Source organism: Leucoraja erinacea, chromosome 35, assembly GCF_028641065.1.
Source record: "Leucoraja erinacea ecotype New England chromosome 35, Leri_hhj_1, whole genome shotgun sequence".
NCBI lineage: Eukaryota > Metazoa > Chordata > Chondrichthyes > Rajiformes > Rajidae > Leucoraja > Leucoraja erinaceus.
Genome location: NC_073411.1, coordinates 10,754,407 through 10,769,693, shown reverse-complemented (window position 1 = coordinate 10,769,693; position 15,287 = coordinate 10,754,407). Strand labels below are relative to the sequence as shown.

Sequence of the window (15,287 nt, the reverse complement as noted above, 5' to 3'; positions counted from 1 at the left end):
GAGAGGCTTCGTAATGCGGCGGGCGGGGTCGTCTTCGTGCTACGGCCCACTTGCCCGCTCTCCCGGGTGCTGTCCGTCGGGTTCCAGCCAGGCGCGAGGGCAGCTTTTCTGGTCCGCGTCCAAGGCTGTGCGTGTGTCCTGTTAGCCAAATGTCTATCCTCCATTTTCTGCCACGCACTCTTCTACCTTGTCTGCCCTTGCAGTGCCCCGTTGTTCCCGCCGTCCTGGCGAGTGCTCCGCCGCTGATCATACCGCTTGCTGCGTTCGTACGGACCGACATTTTCTTCAGTCACAGGCCCTCCCGCCGTGGTATCCACGTGACTTCACTCCCTCGTTGCCCGCCACCGCCATCGCTCTATTACCCTCTCGTTCCCCCGGCCGGGCACCTTCCATAAGGAACGTTGCCTCACCCCCCGTGATCCCCATCGGGGAGTACATTAGCTCGTATTCAGCCGACGGACCCGCCCTGATGGCCGAGTTCGCCACCAAGAGATGGCTTGCTTTGCCGACGCCCCCCCACCAACTTCTTGTAACCTGTATCCTGGGAATTGCGGAACATGCCGCTCCGCTTTCAGTTAGCGTACGCGTCTTTGCCCAGCAGGCTGACCCGTCGCACAAAGACCATCGTTGAAAGTCTGCAACTGCCTACGGCCGCGGGTGTTGGTCGGGCCACTGGGGCGTGTGTCCCATAGGGTGGTGAGCCCTTGCACCTAAATGGGATCACACGCAATGATCTTTCTTTCTGGAGTTTGTTGGGGGAGTCCCCCCTCCTCGGGTGTCTTGGCCTCCGTGTGCAATCTTTCGTCTTCCGTAATCTATGCCCGGGCTGCAGTTATTTGTTCCCGCGGTGTGCTTTCACCTACTTTAAACCCTGTTTTGTAGCCGCCTCTGCCCCTAAGCCCCGCATTCTTTTTCATACTGCCTATGGGTTCGTGGCACTTCCGTCTTGCGTTACCGGCTATGGCGCGACTGCCTCATCTTCCGGTACCTTTCTATGACCGTGTGTTCTTCAGTTCCAGCGCCATTTCACCCGCGCGCCTCCATAATTCTAGAGGGTGTGCAACCGCTGTGTGTTTTTTGTCCCGCACCCCACTCCGCCATTGCTGCTGGCGCGGTGCGACTGGCCTCTTAGCCCCCTGGCTGCTATGGCTACTCCACCCGGATGATGCTCCGTAACACCTGCCCTTGCTACGTGACCCCTCTCGCGCACGTTCCCTGCCGTGGCCCGGGGGCAGCCTCCCACCCCCTCCACCTATCTTGTGTCCCACCTCCCTTCCACCCGGCTATTTCAACTGGCCGCTGTCCCCTCCACCGTGGCACCTGCCCGCAGCCCCGTTTTCTCGCTGCTTCCGCCCAGCTCCCGTACCTCTTGCTTGCGTACCACGCCCCCCTCGCCTGTCTTGGATTGTCGGTCTTTGGCGCTGAGAGTCGGTTCTCGACACTGAAGGTTCCTTTTCCTGCCTGTTACTGGTGGCGCGCTCCCCATTTCTGGCTAATCCTCTTTCCGGCTCTTTGTTGTCGGCTGACCTTGTCCACTGCCCCTTTCCACCGCTTGCTCCTGCCCCTATATTCCTCTCGTGTCCTTATGTGAGCCGTTCCGGCTTGTGCATGTTTTTCGGGGGTTGGCTGTCCATGCACCTGCTCCCTACTCCTAACTCGCGTGCAATGCTCTGGCAATTCTCGTGTCCGTGTTCTTTGCGCCTCTTGGCCCACGCCTGTTCCATTACTTTTAGTCATAATGTGATGCTGTGGTCTGCCGTAGCGAACGATAGACAGGGTTCTTCAGAGCCCCACTATGTCACCAACGAGCGGTGCCGCTGATCTCGCGCCTGTGAAGACCAGCGGTAATGTCATTGGTTAGTATGGGATATGTCCCTAAAGCGACCAGTGTCTTCTAGCCATCTATCAGACTTGACGGCCGAGCCAACACTTCAGCAGCCCCTCACCCGCTACTTTCTTCCAATATGGCTCTACCAGCCACCACACGTCGACCCGGACATCGAGGCACTAGCACTTGCACTCATGTTTTCGCTCTATTCTCCCCGACTCTTCACTCTGTCAACCAAGCCGCCTTCCCCACCACGCCAGCGGCCACATCCCTTATACCATACGAGCTGCATCCTTCCAACCCTTACACCCCTCATTTTTTTACACCATCTGCCATTTTCCTGTTCCCGCCCTGCGCGTTTGGTTTCCATTACCTTCAGTCAGTTGACCCCCAACTTAACTTGATACCCCTCAGCTCCGCAGCTGATTAGGACCGCGGGTAGTGCCTCCGACCCGGTTTTTTCTAGGACACCAACACACAAACAATTACGAACACTAACGTTCATCGTTTGCGTTCGCACTCTTCGAATCTCTGCCCACACTCAAACACATCACGTGAACGAGCTGTCTTTTACCTAGCAGATTACGTGATATTTTCCACAACGGGCTGTGGCCGGCCTAACCCACCTTCTCCGAAGGCTAGAACATCTGCCCACAAAAGGACCCAGCCGCTGCTCACTGTCTAGGTAGGAGCCACGAGGCCGATCCCCCCAGAGGACCCACGACCGTTTGATTCATTCTCATGCCCCACTACCCCAATTGACCACAACCACTGATGAAAAGTAAGATGGCAGCATTCATGGGCACATTTCAGGATGACAATAATAATTCTGCTCCAGAACTGCCACACCTCTCTGGTATATGGCAAATAGGTAGGTAGAGGATGCATGATATGGTGCTTGGGTACACCTATTTGTTAATGGATGTTGTTAGTATACAAATGAAAGTATGTGTATTCCAAGATGCTATCACATCCTTCCTAAAGCCTTGTGGCCAAAACTGCATACAGGCAGTATTCCAGCTAAGGTCTGATCAAGGTTTTATAACGATAGAGAATGACCTCTTTACTTAGTAGGATGCCACTAATCATAGACATCCATTTGCAAACACATTTTTAAAAAACATTCTGTTTCCAAGCCTGTTTTGGGTTCTGTGTGCTAATTTACTCTGGATTGCATGGGTCATAATCTTTTGAACCAATCTCCTAAGTGCCCATCCTTTCAGCCATGCAATCTTCTGACCTATCTTTGTGTTCCTGCTGTGATATTGTCAGTTGCCTTTCATTGGACACTGGCACTGACTTTCTTTTACAAAACAAAATCTTTGGTTAGGAATTGGTTGATTTGCTAAGGCAAGAACATATTATTGTAATTCTTGTATTTTAGATTCTACTCCTACAGAGGAGCAAGACTGCATTCTGTCTACAAGCTGCAGGAAACTGACACAAAAGAAAAAGGTGACTTTTGGCGGAGAGCTGACGCCTGAGCTGTTTGATAAGAGGTTACCATCCAATACACCTCTACGCAGAGGGGAAATGCCAGTACATCCGCAGATCACTTTCAGTGATAGTCCTCCCTCTGCTCTAAAACAAAGGGCAAAAACCAAAACGTGTCTGGAAGAGAAAAAGGTAAACATGCCTGCTTTTTCGTTTCTTTCCGGTAATTTGTATTCATATTGGGAGTTCAGATTGATCAAACAAGTGGGATCCCAGAATTTAAAAAAAAATGAAGCTGAAAGGTATTTGGAATCACACTGTTGGTTAGAAAGATCATCAAATGTTTTTTTTTGTAACCCCGCAGCAGCTCCAAGGTGCTAAGATGGCTACTTTAAAGTTCAACTTTAACATTGCATGTGACCGATTACAGTAAAATTCTACCTGAAGCTATTGATGGATCTGCTGGAATTTAAATTAATATATTACATCTTAGCATGTAATTGCATATGTTATGGGCAAGAAAAACAATATTATTAAAATTAATCCTACATATATTCCTCATCATTGAATGAAACACATTGCTCTTGTGTAGTGAGCTCTGACCTGCTGCTAGGTTGCATAAGAGTGATACTCACCATTGGCTCCTCACATCTGTACCCTGCTCCTTTTCCTTGTTAGGTAGGAAGGCAGGGTGGAGTGGAGGAAGAGCTGGTGCTGATGTACCACAACCATGAAAATGTGCACTTCCGACCACTTATCAATCTATCTTGTTACTGACTTGTTGCTCATGTTTACCCACTTATGACAACTAGAGTTTGTTTGATTTGCTTACTCTCTAATGGAAATTGTTTTACTCACAAAGTGGATCGTCATAAGCAGCAAAATGCTTTGTTTGAAAGATGCTGAGGGTTCATTTTCATATCAGCAAAACCTGAGTAGACTAAAAGATTTTGGGCTATGTTTTTGAGATTCCATTGCAGAGGTGGTTAGACCAACATTAAGCACTTGAGAAAATAGAAAAGGCTTGTTCTTGGATCTGTGTGATTTGGCATCCATTTTGCCTTTTCAATAATTGCATACCTGGTATCTGTGTTTAAAAACAGGAAATATCTTCACTTGAGTGCTTCTTTCTAAGAAACCTCTAGGATCAAGTGCATATGATGATGAGTCGCCTTTGTGAAGGCAAGCCCATGTCTCTTTAATCTTGGCCTACATATCACCAGTCTGTGAATATAACTGGAAACCAGTTGCAAGTAGTCTTGGTTACAACATACTCCTTCCCTTTAATGCAAGAGAACATCATTAGATCTCGTGTCTGCTGGGAGAGCACATAAGACACTTTGACAAATGCTGCCCATTATTTTCTAAACCTAAAAAAGAATAGCCAAAAAAAAAAAATGTAATGAAGAATTCATCCTGAATTTCAACCATCGTCTTGAAGGACAAAATTCCCGAGCAGCAGTGTATCAGAACTGCTGAGTGTTTCCAGCATTTTTTTTTCAATTTCTTGCATTTGCTGTTTCTGTTTTTTTTTTTACATTACAATATTTGGAACTGTAGTATGCAAGAACGTCTTAACATCTCCCTGCATATCTGACTTTTTTGTTTGTATTACTGCTTCTCATTCTACGACTGTCCAGTTGCTGCTTAACCGTATTGTGGTTGTTATTCAAACCATATTAGTTATTTCATATTATTCATGCAATATTGTAATAGATTCATTTTTATTTGAACATTTCAGAGCTGCTAACTCGGGTATAAGTGCGGTTGGCAAGAGCATATTTTTCAAATAGATCATTTTTCTCCATCTAATTTTACAGTTCTAATGGATGCTTTTAAGGGATATAATCAATTAAAACTTTTCCACCTGTTTATGAAGTTATTCTTATTCTTGTTAGTCATCCTGAATTCCAGAGAAGTAAGATCATTTTATAGCTGTCCCCAAAGCTATTTATGTATAACCATTATCATTATTCACATACATGACAGAACTCTCTATATCAGTGTAACTGGGTCAATCTTTGCATGTCTTTTTGAAAAAAACATCACTGTGCAGACAAAATCATATCTAACATTTTGGAACATTCAAACTAAAAATTCCGAATGACAAATAATAGAAATATTTTACCACCATCATAAATGAATGGCTCGCATCATCTGCCTGCAAATAAAATAGCAATACGGCAGTGTTCTATGGAAAATTTTAGTTATCCAAGTTCCCACTTTGCAAGGTTTTTTTCCAGCTGTGTTTGTCTTTGGTCAATGGATTAAGTATTAAAGTATTATTTTTTTTGTTTTTAATTTATTCGGATTGATTCTTTAAGATGCCAATTATAAACAAACTGCTGGATATCTGAAATAAAAGTAGGAAAATGATGGAAACCATCAGCAGGTCGGATAGCAGCTGCAGTAAAAAAAAGTTAAAATTTGGAGTTAAATACCTCCATCAGAGTCAAGATAATCTTTTCATTACAGAGGGTGGGGAGAGCTAGGTAGGACAAAAATAATATGATGGGATGAGGTTGGAATCACAGAAGTGATTTTCACTTTTTATGAATTTATCTGGTTGACTAATGTGGGCAGTTAAAGGGAGAACAATCAATTGGGGATATGTAAAAGCTGCAAAATATAGGTCAGAGCTATGGGTGAGATCTAAAGTCAAAAGGAGAATGCTAGAAATAATCAGTAGATCAGGCAGTGTCTGAAAGCGAAAAACGTAATATTTCTGCATACACCTGAACTACGCTAGTTCTAATACAACAGGAAAAATTGAGTTACCTGTACGTGGTGAATTTGATATTATTTGGAAGGTAGACAAGGACATGTTCCTCCTTATACTGGGGCTCGTTGGAATAGCGCAGAAGGTCACATTCAGGTCTGCGTGGAATGGAAGAATAAAGTAACAGATAAGTGAAACTTCTGTCCCTATCGACAACAGAAGTGACGCATTGTAAAAAATATATAAGATCGTGGTTTAGTATTCTATTTACAATATATCTTGTTTATCAGTGCAGTGGATTCAGGCTTACCGCTTTGAATTATTTCAAAATGATTGTACTTTTGTGTGTTCCAAAGACTTTCACACTTTTACTGAATCAGTGAATAGACAAGTCAATGTAATCTTTCCACAACAGAGCCCTTCTGATGTCACTTGCAATGGAAGCAGCCCTGTGAAGGACCACAGTGACAGGACATCAAGTAAACTGCAAAGAATATTGGAAGGTGTGTAAAATCTGCTTAAATCAAGCATAGCAGAAAATCACGTTATTAAAAGCAGTTGTCAATGAGAAAGGGGTTTAGGGGCTAGAGTTTTTCAGATGTGCAATAGCATGATTCATTGCAGGATTTTAAAGAAAAAGTTTTTAATAGCTAAGTAAGTTAAAATGGAAGCATGTCATGTATGGAATGTACAAGCAATGTATGGAAAAAAATATCACCATGTGATATTGTTTAATAGGGTACCATTGCACAAGTGACAATGGAAGCATTTCTATGTCGAATTTCATGATCTGGCCATGTGGGAGAAGTGGTTGCGGGAGGGAAAAGCTGGGCAGCTCAAATTTGTGGGCTTTCGATGGTTTAGGTGCGATCGAGAAGGAGGCAAAAGAGGTATAGGAGACGGTTTATGTAGAGCTTCGAAATAAAGGAGTGAAGCACTCTACCGGGATTGTATTATAGCACCCCCACCAGCAAGCGGGAGATAGAGGAACAGATTACCTAAAGATGCTTAAGCAACCTAAGGAATTAATAACAAACCTGGAACACTAAAGCCACAAGAACGGGCCCTTCAGCCCCCATTGTCTGTGCCAAACATTCTGATTCTTCTGTATAGAATTTACTCCCATTTGGAAAAGAATGGATTAATTAGGGACAATCAGCATGGCTTTGTACATGCTAGAACGTGTCTCTGACAATCATGTTTTTTTGAGGAGGTGAAGGTGATCGATGATGATAGGGTGGCGGATGTTTAAATGGGTTTTAGTAAAGCTTTTGATCAAGTCCCCCATGGTAGGCTGATCCAGAAGATTAAGATTTAATTGGATTAATCGTGACTTGTTCATATAGATTCGGAAATGGCTTACTCCTAGAAGACAGGATTGTGGAAGGACAGTATTCAGTCTGGAGGTCTGACCAGTGGAGTTCTGTGAGAGGGGCAAAGTTTAAAGGAGATGTGAGAGGCAAGTTGTTGACACAGAGGATGATGAGTGTCTGCTGCGAATGGTGGTTGAAGCAGATATGTTAGCGGCATTTAAAAGACTTACATAGGTATACGGATATACAGGGATATGGGGTATATGCAGGAAGATGTGATAGTCTTGGCATCATGTTTGGCACAGATATTGGGGGCTGGGGCTGTACTGGTACAAGGCTGTACAAGAACTACAGTTCTTGTGGCTGTACTGTTCCATGTTCGTTATTAAGATTATGACCAATTCAGCCCACATAATACAATTAGTGTTTCTTAATTTGTTAGTTTTGGTATATCCAATTAGTGTTATCTCTAGGAAAAATAAATTCTAACATAATGCAAACAATTGAATGCTAAAAATGTTAAATATTGTGAGGGCAGGCAAAGTGTTTATCACAGACATTGGGGCTGAAGGGCCTGTTCTTGTGGCTGTAGTGTTCCATGACCATTGTAACCTGTGGTAAAACTAGCAGCCTATGTTCTTAAGAGTTAATGGTGTCTGATTGTTGTGGGGAAATTATATGGAAGCTCCCTAGACTACTTTTTTCCCAAGACGGCTTTTTTTTTCCTGCTTGTCATTTTCCAAAGTATTTTAGGTGGTTTTCTAGTTGTCGATCAAAATTGCATTCTGACCAATTCAGCCCACGTATTACAAATAGTGTTTCTTAATTCATTAGTTGTGTTATATCCAATTAGTGTTATGCATGCCTCTGTCTTTTGGAAAAATAATTTCTAAGATAATGTTGCAAACAATTGAACACTGATAATTTTTAATATTGTGAGTACAGGTAAATTGTAGAGTGACGGTTCGGCAATGCTTGTAGCGCCAGGGACCAGGGTTCGATCCTGGCTACAGATGAGGTGTGGGTCTGTGTGCACGCAGCAGCCGAGAATGTCTCCTCTGCCGGTCCAATCTCCATCCCACTCTCATCTGCCCCTTCTCTCTCGCTGTTACACCTCACTCTCCTGCTACCCAACAACCCCGTTCCTCAGATTAATTATATTTTACACAAATATCATAAATAAAGATACAAATGTATACACAGTTTGTTCAGCCAGCGCTTCATTTGCTTTTTCTTTATAGCAAGTGACCTTTGACAAATCCCATGATTCCTTGCATTTATCGGAATACCGAACTCACTTATTGAAATTTTGGTTTCCCAGCATTTTTCTATTACGTTGGGAACTGACATTTTGTTACAGTATGACTCAGCAGTAATTATTTTAACATTTAAGTAATTAGTATGAGCTTCTCCAGTGACCACTTGATGTGTGCATGATTGAACCTGATTTTTGCAGGTTTGTAGTAAGTTGATCTCAGCCAGTGCAGTAATTGAGTTGTTCCACTTAGTTTCAAAGTCCTTGATTAGCAGGAGAAGAAATTTGGGTTTGTTCTTTATTATGGTGACCTCAGCTATAAAGTGCCGCATGAGAGAATATTGTATGGCTGGTCTATGATGTGTCCTGACTTAGAAAATACTGGCACTTAGCTATGTTCGTAAGTTAACAATTTTGCTTGAATCCTTCAGGAAATGCTTCTAATTGCCATGGAACTTTGTTTCAAGAACTTCCAAAGAGACTTTGGTGCATGCCAAAAAACATTGAAGGAAAGGGAATATATTGGACATAAATATGTCGATTAAAAATTTTTCTTTAATTTTTGAAATAGATGACCTGGGAATTAGTCCTGCTGGAACACAGAATGTTGAAGAAGACAGATGTTACCCAATATCTATCAACTTTGAAATTGAATCTCCGTTGTCAGAATGTAAATTTGGACCAGATAATCGGAAGTGTCATAATAAAAATGATGACTATCCGTGTAAGGTTTTGGAAGTGAAAATTGAAGAACTGACTGAAACTCTTCCATTTCCAATCAGTTCCTCTGGGCATCCGAGGAAGAGGAAAAATGCTAAGAAGTGCACTGCTACAGTTCGCAGAAGTCTGACCAAAAAGAAACCAGATTCTAAGAAGCCGTTAGAAATACAACCAGACATTGACAAAAGTATTCCTGCAATTATTATGTTGGAATCTACTGAATTAGAAGCAGAATCAATGGTTGAATCTGATATGAACCACCTGCCCTCAACTGAAATGTCAAAAACAGATGATGTATACCTCAGTCAAAAAAAACCTGATTACTCCAGCAATGGTGGGGTGCAAACTAATTTTAATGGACACCCTTGCCCCAACATTGAGAATCTGTCTGAACAGAGAGATGAAATAGAAGACAAAAATGTATGCTACAAAGCTCTTCATGCAGATGTAATTTTGAACCCAACCACAAAATCACAGAAAACTAGAAAAGGGGACCATGAGTCCACGAAAGAAGAACCCCGCAGGTCTAGTAGGATCAAGAGCAATGTGAAGAATATTTCAAAGAACTCTACAGTAAGCACTTGCATTTGGATTATTTTTAATTTATCAGTTACTTTGTCTTTTAAATAAGTTTTCATTGTTAGTAAATGATTTGGTTCAGGGGAAAGAATACAATAAAACTGGGATTTTATTAATGTGCTATATACCAGTGTCCTCTGTAATTGGTGTAAATTCTGTAAGGATATTTCTTAAAAAATCTATAATATTTCACCCACTGAATTGAAGGCCTTTTTTTTAGTATGAATGAATATTCCAGGCTAGTTAACTGAAACTTATCATCAGATGATGGCCACAGCTTCAACTACTGGAAGTCCTTTCCAGAGCATTGCAGTTAATGGCATGGCCACCATTGGAGGGGGCAAAATGGGGGGGGGGGGGGGGGGAGTCTAAAACTGGAGGAACATGGAATTCTCTGAGGTTTGCAAAGCTGGCAACGTTTAAAGAGAAGAGCGTTTGTGTTAAGTGGCGTTTGAGCTAAGCACAAAGGTGAACACTTAAAGTTGAAACAAAATAACATACCACTAATATATGGTGCATTGTATATTCTCAGAATATCTAAAAGTGCATAATGAAATATATAATACATTTAAACTGTAGCCATGTATTCTTAAATTTATCGTAGTTGGTAGTTTTCATTGTGAAATCCTGCAAGAAACTGCTATCTATTCAGGGATGGATCTTGGGCTGGGTGCTACAAGAGCTGCCTCCTCCTCTGATTGGAGCTATATAATCTTATACCTGGGCCGAGGGTAAGGACTCGAGTTAAACATTTGGTGCTCTGGACATCTATCTAATAATCCTATGATCCTTCAGTGCTATTATTTATGTCGGCCTGAAAGAGATATGGTTGTGCTGTCAAGTGGTTCTTAAATTCTTGATTCTTTGGACCATGGGCTGCTACTCGCAAAGAGTCATGCCTAACGTTGAACATTATAGTCTTGCATCATTGTCAATGTATTGTAAATAAATCTAGTGACATTAATGATGACTTGGGTCCTGGTACTACATGGATCAGCTATGCATCACTGCGTATCTCCATATTCAACAGTAAATTAAAGGAGAATAGAAATTATAATGGCAAAAACGTTTTGCAGGCAACTAAAGGAAAGTGTAAACAAAAGTTCAAGAAAAGCCTTTATGGAAAACGTGAATATGCTTCAAAGAAGCCATTACTGAGCCCAATTGCAGAGGTGTTGGATATCTGGTCTGAATCAACAGATTTCTCCAATAGTGAAGGAATGTTGGAATGTGAAACCCCAAAGAGAACCAGTCTGATTCATCTTGAGGGTAAGTAACATTTTATGTTCATAAAGGAATACATGTTATGAAGGTTTGTCCCTTCGTTTCAGGAAGGGAAACAACCTAATCTATAAAGCAAGTGAATTGATCAAAGGTATAATGGTCGGAGCCATTTTATAGTGAAGTAATTTCATTTGATTTTGGAATATTATTCTCATACAAAATTCCTGTAAATCCTCTTTGGTGTGGTGACCCTCTTTTTCAATTGGATTTATTTTTTGAATATGCTTAATTGACATTTTTAATTGTGGAAAAACAGTGTTTGTCAGATGGGTTAGCTAATGGAAAGAAAAGGAAAACTTTTGAGCTAAATTATGTGTTGCCTTTATACTTGGTGAGAGATTTATACATGCAACACCACAACGGTATCCAAAACCGCATTATATTTTGTGTAATCCTATTGGGTTTTTAATGGATGCATTTTAAATCTTGAATACACTGGGTTGAAAGTCTTTGCTTCAAGTTATTTGCCCACTTTTGTATGGCTAGAGAAAAAATCAGGAAATTTATTATTGTCGTCGTGCCAGAAAAATTCCTTCATAATTTGGCTACTTGAATGTTATTAAATTACAATTGCATGAGCTAAAATGCATTTGTTAATTGCAAGCGCTCCTATGGCTTTTGTGTTTGCTATTTTGGACAACTTGAAGTTGTGTATTTATTCTGGAAGTAGCAAATCAGTGTTGTAAGTTAATTTTCTGTTTTCAGTAAACAGTTTTGAATTGTTCAGGAGACTGATTACACAAAATACTTGTTATTAATATTGCAAGAAAATACTTTGCCAAATTGAATGTTATGGGATGTCCCTAAGTACAGGGGGGTGGTGTTTGTTGGTATAGATATAAAAACTAACAACATTACATTACATTACCTACTTTTCTGCTTAATTTGGCCCGACATCAAAAACCTGGAAGTGAGCTAAATTATTGAACTTTATATTTTACTGCCACCACATTGCAATTCTAAAAACATTTCCCAACTGTTATGTTTTCTACCAAACAGGTATTGATAGAGGAAGAAGGCATTCAATGTCCAAGTCTGAGTCGTTAGCTAATGGATGGACTCCTGGTTGCAGCCTTAGGAAGTCGGTTGTGCAAAAACCACAAGGACGAAGAAGACCACGGAAGGGAGCGGTGCACTGCTTTGAGAAGGAACAGAAAATTCAATCAGATATTGAAAGTGAAACTCAGAAAGGGAATACTGGAGATCATCGGCTTGTGCCCAGGAGATTAAACCAATTTGATTACAATCTTAAATGTGATAATAGTCAGTTACCCTCTCTATGTGAAAATAAGAAAGACATGGCATTTGAAGTAAAATGGACTGATAATGTCGCCAAAGATGTCAGAAAGGGAAAATCTTTAATAAAGATTAAAAGCAAACCTTTTTCTAAACTGCCTGTTCTGATGAAAAGCAGTCAACAAGGAATAACAGATACGCAAAGTCCATCTGAAGGGCAGTGTGAAATGGAGACGGGGCATGAAGAATATTTTGAAATAATTAATACTGATGATAACGGTGGTGCAGGTTCTCTTTTGGAATCTGAATCAAATGTTCTTGAAGTTGTCAATGAAAGACGAGAGGAAACTGAGCCAAATGAAATGGAGAAATTGATTCCTATCGGTGCCTCTGCATCTGAAAAGTCTCAAGAAACGAGAAGTGAATCGGTGACAGGTGATATTACTGTTTTTAACGAAAATATTATTTCACCACCAGAAGCTCGGGAAGAATTTCGAAGCAGATCCAGCCGCAGACAAAGCAAGTTATTCCATGCAATAGACTTGCCATATGTGACTCAATCAGAACAGGTCCTGAAGTTTAATGGATGTTATGTGGTCAATGCAGGAGATGAAAATGAAGAGAAAGACGAGAACCTCTCAGGAAGAAAGAAAAGAAGGAAGAGACTTTCATGGAAGGGGATTGCTGAACCAACTGTTCCCTATCAAATTGGTGATGAGGTGGATACAGCCAACTGTGAATCTCTACCTTTCAATTTTGCTGATCATTGTTTTCTGGAGCAGATAAACACTAGTATGTTGGAGGCAGTTAATCAACCGGAAACCTGTATTAAACATTCAGATTGTGCTCTTCAAAATACAAAATCTAAAAAGAAGGTGAGACGTAGTTCCAGGCTGTCTGGTTGCATGAATAGGGAAGGACTAAGATGGATAGAGGTAACCAGCCCTCAACATTTGGAGAAAAGAAACAAGAGTACTACAATGCGCAGAAGATCATTTGGGTTAATTGAATCGGAGTGCAACATATCAAATCCAGAAGATATTGATGGAAAAATTGCATTCCAGGCAAGAATGAGAAAACTCCGTCGAAGGTCACTATCATGTAACAGAGAGAGGGCTTTTGAGTTGGAAGAACCTCTCCGGAAAAGTATTGTATTGGACTAGAATTATTTTCAAGAGCAACACAGATGCCTAAAACGGAAAAATAGTCATTTTACTCGGCCATTATTTTAAATGTGTGAAATGTGTTTTTTATTGTGCTCGCATTCACTTGATAAACACCCAGCAGTGTAGTTATAAATCTCTCGTGTCTGAAGCCAGTGTGCCTGTTAATACAAAATACCGACGGCCGTGTGCAAAATATTTGTTGAATCAATTCAAGGGGGTGAATTTTGAATGATACAGATTACCTTAAACTACTTCCACATCTGAATGCAGTTTCATTTGACCACATCCTTTGTGACAATCAATAACCAACTGGAATGTGACAATTTCAACGTTTGTGCTGAGAAATTAAATAATATGGAAGAAAAAAAATTCTATTCCACATGAGCAGTGCCACAGTGACAGTGTAATAAATGGAAGTTGCGTTCTTCAGGCATGGCAGAATCATGTTTTGGTTTGGTTTTTTTGTCCATTCATTGCTGGTTGGGGCAGTTGTATATTTTTCCATCTTCCCTGAAGCTACTCGCTCGTGACCTCTGGTGGGCACCCAATATTATCTTACTAACTATTCCTAATGTGCAACTTGTGTGATAGCAGGTTAATTAGAGAAGGAAAATGCTATCCAAATTTGTTCCTCATTCAACCGTGAAGTGAAATTTTTAATTTTGGACATATGTTAGGAACATGAGTCTATGTTGACTTTTTCCCCCTTATTGCCCCTTGCTATAATTGTCATCTTTAATCGCTATATTTCCAGATCATTTAAGATCAACTGATGACAAATAATAGGAATTGAATCAGATATGTTACGATCTATATAGCTGAGTGTTATATAAAGCCTTGACTTTGGGCACATGGCCATCGGGGAGCTGTTACTTTGAATGAACCATCTAATGTTATTGTCCAATTTATTTTTGAATCAAATACAATTCTTTGGCTCTCTTTAAGGAATTGAAAAATATGAGAGAATTATGTGTAATAACAAGACTATCTTGACAACAATTAAAAGAAGATGTCTCAAAATAGGAAAACTGGAAGTGATAGCCAGTTTGGTTATTTAGAAGAGCTTTTTACATATTCTTTGCTGGTGAAATATGTAACAGGTGCTAAGTTTCAATGCTGGCGGATCTATAACTATATAATTGAATTCTAAAGATATTGACATACAACAGTTTTATGAAGCATTTTCAGTTGCAGAATGTGATATAATTTTTGCTCGTTTTTGTGTGAACCACTTTTGCCTGCTCTTGTCATTTAAAGAAAAATCAGTTATTGGGGTAATTCAAATAAATATACATAAATGTTAACTTTGCCTATTTTGATATTCTATGACTAAAATAACGCTGAAGGTTTCTGTTAGAAATCTAACTGATGTATGGTGCAGCTTAGGTTTTTTGCCTACTTGCCAAACCTGTTGTATGGTACAATGGTACCTGGATGATTTTAGGTCAGCTCTTAGTTAGTCCAAATTTGTAACTCCAGTTATTCTGGGCAGCTCCGTTAGTTATGCCAATGAACAAAGTCTCTAGTCTACTGCAGATCATTTGAACTTGAGTATTTCATAAGATTCCATTCCATGATTGGTGGTAGAAGGACAGGATTAAGACGATGGTTAAAATAAATAGATTGTCTTGGTTGGTAAAACTCATCTTGAGGCAAAAGATTTCACCACCCTAAAATTTGAGCATCATGTTTTCCTTCAAATAATCCCTGTTTAACTGAATAATGTAAAAGCGATTTAAAAAAAATAGTTGTC

At 40.6% G+C, this 15,287-nt stretch overlaps 1 protein-coding gene across 1 annotated transcript; it reads left to right on the top strand.

Annotated features, from left to right (window-relative positions):
* The first annotated feature begins 2,603 nt into the window (after positions 1–2,603).
* Positions 2,604–14,838, top strand: cdca2 (cell division cycle associated 2). The gene is made up of 6 exons (XM_055662284.1): positions 2,604–2,699; positions 3,213–3,454; positions 6,397–6,484; positions 9,121–9,842; positions 10,925–11,117; positions 12,132–14,838. The coding sequence occupies exons 1-6, from the start codon at positions 2,615–2,617 to the stop codon at positions 13,529–13,531; spliced, it is 2,730 nt and encodes a 909-aa protein (XP_055518259.1). The 5' UTR covers positions 2,604–2,614; the 3' UTR covers positions 13,532–14,838.
* The last annotated feature ends 449 nt before the right edge of the window (positions 14,839–15,287 follow it).

Bases quoted from the DNA above. Each gene is read 5' to 3' on its own strand.
- cdca2 (XM_055662284.1), top strand. From the start codon at position 2,615: ATGGCAGCATTCATGGGCACATTTCAGGATGACAATAATAATTCTGCT. The intron at 9,843-10,924 runs GTAAGCACTTGC...AACGTTTTGCAG, and splicing joins ATATTTCAAAGAACTCTACA to GCAACTAAAGGAAAGTGTAA. The intron at 11,118-12,131 runs GTAAGTAACATT...TCTACCAAACAG, and splicing joins CAGTCTGATTCATCTTGAGG to GTATTGATAGAGGAAGAAGG.